Source organism: Platichthys flesus, chromosome 21, assembly GCF_949316205.1.
Source record: "Platichthys flesus chromosome 21, fPlaFle2.1, whole genome shotgun sequence".
Taxonomy (NCBI): Eukaryota; Metazoa; Chordata; class Actinopteri; order Pleuronectiformes; family Pleuronectidae; genus Platichthys; species Platichthys flesus.
In genome coordinates, this window is record NC_084965.1 from 15,782,884 (window position 1) to 15,790,162 (window position 7,279).

Genomic DNA, 7,279 nt, shown 5'->3' on the forward strand with positions numbered 1-7,279 from the left:
GAATATTGTATTACGGGATTTCAGGATGATGAATGAAGGGATTGGTTTGCCCCGAGTCATCAAGTCAGACAGAGACAGGGAGTAGGAGACAGGAAAATGGGTGACGTGGCTTAGAAAGTAAAAGGCTGTCCCTTCATAGAAAAAGCATCAGAGCTGCCTGTGATCAAACAGAACTGACGTGCAAGTCTGAAAAAAGTGTTTATGAGGAGCTTTGCCTGCCCTGACGAAACTTTTCACATAACAAACTATACATATATATTTCTCTCTCTCTCTCTCTATATATATATATGGGAGAAATATATATATATACATATATATATATATTTATTATCCATTATATAGAAGTGTTAGATGAAACTTACATAAGCTGCAGCTTTCAAGAGTAGATCTGTATGTCATGACAAAAGAGAAAGGTACTCATGAGTGTAGATAAACTGTGTGTGGTGATGAAGGTCAGGTAAACATTTAACAATCATTATTTTAGTGTAAGTGAACTTTATTCTCATTCACACCATACAACAAGAGGTGCACAGCACAACAAAAATGTCTCCCAGATTCATGTGCAAACATAAAAAATGTACGTAATAGACAGCATCGACAGACGTATCTATTCATATAAACCTATGGACATATAGACAGTTATAAACAATAAGTTTATAACTTCGGCTGTGTGTCAAGAATATTTTGCCTTTTCTTCACGTATAACTGCAAATAATGTACTTTTGACATTTGATTTAGTAAAAAAAAAAACATGCTCAGAACCCACTTCACAGCTGGATCCGTTTCTTGTGTATATTTGTTATAATATCATTTATTGTCACTTTTCTGTTTTGTTGTAATAAAAAGGTCTTCGCTTACTTTGCTGTATTTTGAAAAGGTGTACCGGACACAGCGTCGTGACTGACGTCCCACTCGCGGTTGTGACCAATCAGAGAGCGGGGGGCGGAGCTCCCACAGCTATTAGTTGATCTTGCCCCGGTCTGTTTGGAGAGAGACGGAGGCAGACAGAGCTCAGCTGCGGAGGAGACGTACCTGTGTGTCCGACATTTATCCAGCATAACAAAGTGATGCTTCCCGGTGAGCGGCCGCACTCACAGGCAGCGGAGGATCACCGGAGACCCCAGTGAACCGCAGTGCGCTGTTTGAAACGGAGTACATTTCACCTTCTTTCCGTTCTCTGAACTTTCGGCTTGAGGCAGAAGAAGAAGTAGACGCAGTGTTTTTTTTTTCCGCTCTCCGGTAATGTCGGGCCGCCTTTAAAGAAAAAAAACATTCTCCGCTGACTTGTCCGCCTCCATGCGGCTGAGGACCGGACCCGGGGAGAAAGCGAGGCGCTCGGTGTGTCCGTGTGGATTGTGAGCGAGTTCCGGAGCAGGAATGCCTCGGGTTTGCCCGTGAGCTCCATGTAAAGGTGTTCGTGTTGCGGCTCTTCGCCCGGCGGACCCTCGCTACTGGATATACGAGGAGTGTTAAGTCTCTGCGCAGTCATTTGCTGTAAATGGATCGACAGTCCAGTTTCATTTCCATCTGGCTACAACTGGAACTCTGTGCCATGGCTGTCCTTCTCACTAAAGGTACATCCACACACATGCGTGTCTTGGTTTAGCCTCTTTACACCATCTCAAAGAACCATAACAAGCCTGGAGTCAAACCTCACCCACTTCTCTCAAGATCTGAGGCGAAATGTCTTCTGAAAACTATAATGAGCTGCATTGAAACAATTTATAACCTCATTGGAGAAAACGACTTGGGTCAATCTGCAGAAATAAGTTGAGATGATTGTAATTATTTCCATAAAACAAAACAAACTCTTGGACTGTTTTGTTCCACGTGAATCCCTGAGCTTGACTTAAGTGATTTAGTTGTTTCTTAAACGAACAGTCGTTTTTTTTTGTTAAAATCCCTAAACCATATTTAATGTTTTTTAAATCCGCATCAATGTTATTAAAAAGCGATAAAACTATACTTTTTTTAAGTTTTTCTGTAAACTGCACTTGAATGTTGAATGAACCACTATAATCTCATTAATGGAAAAACTTTGATTAAGCTACAGAGGCAATCAAACTCAACTAACTTCAGTTAACTTGACCTCTCGAGTTCAGTAAGTTTGTGGAGTTGGATTTACAAAAAAAATAATCGTTAAAACCATCAACACACACTTTTGTGTTAAAATCCTTAAATACCTCAATGGAAACAACAACAACAAGACAGGTTCAGACTTGTACAAATGCGTTTTGTCCTTCTAAGTACATCTGATTATTTTCCAGTCAAAACTCGGAGACATCATTATGAGTCTTCCAGCACAATCGAGCCCAAACAACTGCCCTGTGTCACTTGTGTAACTCATGTTTAACTCGAGTTTTGGAGCTGACTGCCATTCATACAAGACTGAGCAGGGTCCAAAAAGCCCCAGTGCCCGGCCTGTCGTGTCCCCCCCCCCCCATCCACCTCCCTCCCCCCCTCTCCCCCAGCCCACAAAGGGGCCTCTCCTCACTAATGAAATATTCTCCAAATGACCTGCCTGGGCCCCGCTGTTCCAATCCCTCATAGGGAAAACACTGATCTGATGAATGTGCCCCTGCTCTGCAAGGACCCCAGTCTGTTTCTGAAACATTCAGAACAAACGTGCTGTGGTGTCAGCGTCATATTTTCATAGTAGGAAATGGAAAGGCAAGCGAATCCTTTCCATTTCCTATTTTATTTCTTTGCTCAGGGAGCTTTTATAATAAGGCTGCTGTTTACACCCATTTTCATTCAAAAATAATAACTGCATTTCATGTTAAAGGAGCACACAACATTCAAGTTTATTGTCCTGTGACACAAACGGTAACAAAACAAGCCCATAGATGAAAGTTCTTTCAAGAAAATGTTACGTTGGGATTTGTCAGGGCAGATCCTTGGCCTGGATTTGGTTTTCATTTAAAATAAGAAGCTGTGGATGAACTAATGAGTGGGCCCGTGTAAAAGCAGGCAGCCCGTAATGATAAGGTTGCTGGGAGCTCTGTAGACAGGACCTCAGCGCACCCTGCCCACCCCCCACTCCCCCGGGCAAGTCCTGACCGCAAGTAATGCTTTGGGGGGGAAACTCCTGTGCCACTGCTGCCCCCCCTCCTCCTCCCCCTCTTTGTAAGCAAGTTTCCATTTGGGTCGAAAAGAAATTGACTTTGGCAAACAAACCACTAATTATGAGCTTGCAGTTCCTGTTTTATAATTTAGACAAAAAGGAGCATGAGAAGCTCTGCCACGAGGGAAGAGTTTCAGAGTTTGTGCAGTAGTGTGAAATATTCCCAAAAGGTCTGATATCTCTGTGTTACTGCAGGACCTAGAGGCAGAGCGAGGGCTTTCTGAACCTAGCTGGAGACTTGTTGGCTGGATTAGATAAGAATGAGTCTGGTAAAACGTAATCTGGAAATAGATAAGAGGACAAGTCAAAACTACAGGCATACAACAGGGAGGGAACTAAACCCTGACTCAAAACTACATGGAGCAGAATCTTCAACATCTTGATATCTGTAATCTAATGAACCTGTACAAGAACCTTTGAGGGTCTCTGGTTCCCATTTTGGCAACATGACCTGCCTGAATCCTGACAGTCCCGCTCCACAGTCCACCGTGGGACGTCTCAGATTGTTTTTATAGTTTTAACTTCATAACTTTTTTACTTGAGTGTTGAGTTTCCCTAACCCGTTCTCTTTTTTTACCCTCTCTGCACTTCCAGGAGAAATAAGGTGTTACTGTGACGCGCCGCACTGCGTAGCCACCGGATACATGTGCAAATCCGAACTGAACGCCTGCTTCACCAAGGTCCTGGACCCGCTCAATGCAAACTCGCCGCTCACCCACGGCTGCTTAGACCCCATCGCCAACGCCCCGGACATGTGCAGTGGCGGCAGCAGCTCCAGAGTCGCGGACGCTCTCAGCGGGGCCTTGTCCACGACGCTGGAGTGCTGCCACGATGACATGTGCAACTACAGAGGCCTGCACGACCTGGCACACACCAGGGACTCGACAGGTAAAGAGAAAAAAGAATGCACGGCTGAATCACTGGCTGTCAGCGATGTTTGTTTTTCACTGCAACTGAAATATGAAATGCTCTTCAGCTGGTTTTAAAATGATTTGCCTCTCTGGGGGGATTTAATGATTCCTCCTCAGCAAATATTCACCATTTTCCCTCTTTCCTGCTCCAGGAGCAATAAGTTGAGCGGCATGGTTCTTCAAATACTTTGCTGTTTATGGACATGCAGCCCACCCTTGCCCCCCCACTAACTTATTTTTTTTTGCTAATTCCCAGCCTTACAAAACTTCAATTTGACTTTTAATGGGATCCAGATCTGTGCCTGGGAAGGCAGGGAAAAGCCAGTTTACCTTAAGCACTTGGACAGAGATCAGATATGCTCTTTTTTATTATGTGTGCACCATGTAATTTTCCCACTGAGTAGGAATGTGCCTCGTAGAACGAATATTCCCCAACAAGTCTGCATGTTGGGCAGGAACACTAGCTCGCAGACTTATGAAAGGGTGCATAGAGAGGTTTAGGTGAAGGGGAGCTGTCCTGGGGGGGGGGGCGGGGGGGGGGTTCTGTTGTGACCCCGACCAGAGCAGACTATAGTTTATTAGTTCAAATTAATTTCTGGCTCTCGAATCAGGACAAGGTGACTCATCTGTTTTTACCCCTGCTGCCCTTTCTCACTTTCTTGCTCTCTCTTATTTTCTCTCTCTCTCTGTGGGGTCTGGTGTAACTGTAGAGCAGAAGCAGGGACACCTTCTCATTTAGCTATGAGCAAACACAAGGACTTCCACTGAAATCAGCCACATGCAGTGAATCTGTTTAGAATGTTGTGGAGCATTGTTAATGAAGGAGCGTGTATTTGAACAGATGTTTATCTCTGTGTTCACAGATAGGTTCCAGCCCGACAGCAGCAACAGGAACCTGGTTACGCGGGTCCAGGAGCTGGCCTCGGCCAAGGAGGTGTGGTTCCGGGCGGCTGTGATAGCCGTGCCCATCGCCGGTGGCCTCATCCTGGTGCTGCTCATCATGCTGGCATTGCGAATGCTGCGCAGCGAGAACAAGCGGCTGCAGGACCAGCGGCAACAGATGCTGTCGCGGCTCCACTACAGCTTCCACGGCCACCACACTAAGAAGGGCCACGTGGCCAAGCTGGACCTAGAGTGCATGGTGCCGGTCACGGGCCACGAAAACTGCTGTCTGACCTGCGACAAGATGAGACAGGCCGAACTGAGCAACGACAAGATCCTTTCTCTAGTGCACTGGGGGATGTACAGTGGCCATGGCAAACTGGAGTTTGTATGACTTCCTGCTGGGAACCAGGTGACTGTCACCTCTCCACAGGACTGCTTCTCAATCGTTGGCTTTTTCCCCTTCAAAAGACATTCCCATATTTTTTGTCCATTGGACTTTTGGGTTTATGTTTTTATTCTTCCCTTTTAACCAGTGGCGAAAAAATACGAGACTGATATCAAGCCGTGGTTTTTTTGCTAGAGGAGCACTTTACTTGAAAATGAAAGGCGAAGCAGCGAGAAGCTGTGTTGAAGCTTGAGAGAGGGCAGGACTGAGGTGGAGGACGAGCTCCACAGCTGCTCCTGAGGATCCTGGACTTTTACACTGAGCGCTGAAGGATTCCAAAATTGTCTTATTTGCACATTTGTAAAAAGAAACACACAAAAAGTTGTCATTGCTTAAAAAAAGAATTTTACACTGACACCAGGGTACAAAAAAAGGACTTGAGGAGTAAAACAATTCAGTGTTTGACTGTAGGTGTGCACACTCCTCTGTGTACATTTCATGATTCAAGCTTATTGTAAAGATTTCAAATATATATATATGTATATATATTTTTTTGTCTGATAAAACTGACTGGTGTGTGTGAGTGTGTGTGTGTCTTGTTCTGGGTGAATGTCCAACATCTCTCTGTGATCAGACTATAAGCTTGATTGTGAGCGTGAAAGAAAAAACTTCCATTAAAAGTGACTTTTTATTTATTTCATGTTTCCCCTTGTGCTATTTGAACGTTTTGACCTCAACCGATGAACAATTGGAAAGGTTTTAGATCCAGTTACAACCAGGGGTGTTTCAAAGCTTGGTCAGTGAGCTATTGCTCTTGAACCTTCTCCAGAGGTCACAGCTTTTAGCGTCAAATAACCCTTTCTCCCCACCACAACCTAACTTACTTAATTTATCCTGGATGTAGTAACTATTTATTCTATTTTTTTTTCTCTAATCCCACTACTGGGTGTTTTCTGCCCCGTCAGTGAAAACACAGTCGCTCATGTGCAAAGCTTGGCGTCGGTAAACAAGGATTTTAATATTATTACACCTAGTTTGTTTGGTTCTAAATTCCTACATTTCTTTTTGGAGTAGCTCAGGCTTTGTGATATGGCCAACAACGATATCATAAAAATGTTTAATAGCCGTAGATATCGATGAGCATATCATAGCTTCCTTCAAAGTTAAGGCCTTGCTTTTAATAGCAAAATATTTCATAAATCTGAAAACATTAAAAAAAAAAAGTTTATTGATATAGTGATTATTAAAATTGTTCTTTATCACCCAGACCGTTTCCTTTAAAATGAACTTCCAAATGATTCATTGTCAATCAATCCCATGAAAGATCAAAAAATGAATCCTACTAAAAATAGTGTGCATATCCAAAACCTGACATATCTTCCTTTGTTACCATTAACACACACACAAAAACATACAAACACACACAGTATAGTTTAACTTGTTCAAATGTCACAACTCAACCAATACCCACCAGAGAAGCAAATGTGTATTTGTACGCTGATTCCACTATGCAAAAAAAATTAAATGCAGTGCAGATTGCTTTAGTTTTGGTTGCCAAGTTTTTGCCGACATTCGTCCAACCCCCCCAATTCGAAATAGAATTGCCTAAGTGATGCTTGTACAATGTAGAAGAATTCAACTGCCTTTATTAGAACAAAGTATTTCACCCAACATGGCCGACTGTGACTTGTGTGCAAACAGCAACAAGCTCAGCGGTTTGGTGCTGGCAGGTTTGTCAAGAGACGGGAATCACAAATCTGTCGAACTCGTTCTTCACGACTTTCTGAAACTCCACATTTTTACATCTAGGAGACAAAACTATGGGAGAGGTCTTGACAGGACAGCAGTCTGCGTATGATGTGACTCAGTGTGCGTCATACAAAGCAAGACGAGGACGTTTTGGGTTGAAAAGTTCCTCCCCCCCCCCCCCCCCCCCCCCCCCAGTCACCGTGGTAACAGTGAGAAAGACATCCT

The 7,279-nt window shown here is 43.8% G+C and overlaps 1 protein-coding gene across 1 annotated transcript; it reads left to right on the forward strand.

Annotated features, from left to right (window-relative positions):
• Nucleotides 1–995: 995 nt before the first annotated feature.
• bambia (BMP and activin membrane-bound inhibitor (Xenopus laevis) homolog a) lies at nucleotides 996–6,000 on the forward strand. The gene is made up of 3 exons (XM_062379868.1): nucleotides 996–1,574; nucleotides 3,719–4,012; nucleotides 4,899–6,000. Exons 1-3 carry the CDS (start codon nucleotides 1,499–1,501, stop codon nucleotides 5,309–5,311), a joined length of 783 nt encoding a protein of 260 aa, XP_062235852.1. The 5' UTR covers nucleotides 996–1,498; the 3' UTR covers nucleotides 5,312–6,000.
• The last annotated feature ends 1,279 nt before the right edge of the window (nucleotides 6,001–7,279 follow it).

Coding starts and splice junctions, on each gene's coding strand:
- bambia (XM_062379868.1), top strand. CDS start 1,499: ATGGATCGACAGTCCAGTTTCATTTCCATCTGGCTACAACTGGAACTC. Junction 1,575..3,718: donor GGCTGTCCTTCTCACTAAAG/GTACATCCACAC, acceptor CTGCACTTCCAG/GAGAAATAAGGTGTTACTGT. Junction 4,013..4,898: donor ACACACCAGGGACTCGACAG/GTAAAGAGAAAA, acceptor CTGTGTTCACAG/ATAGGTTCCAGCCCGACAGC.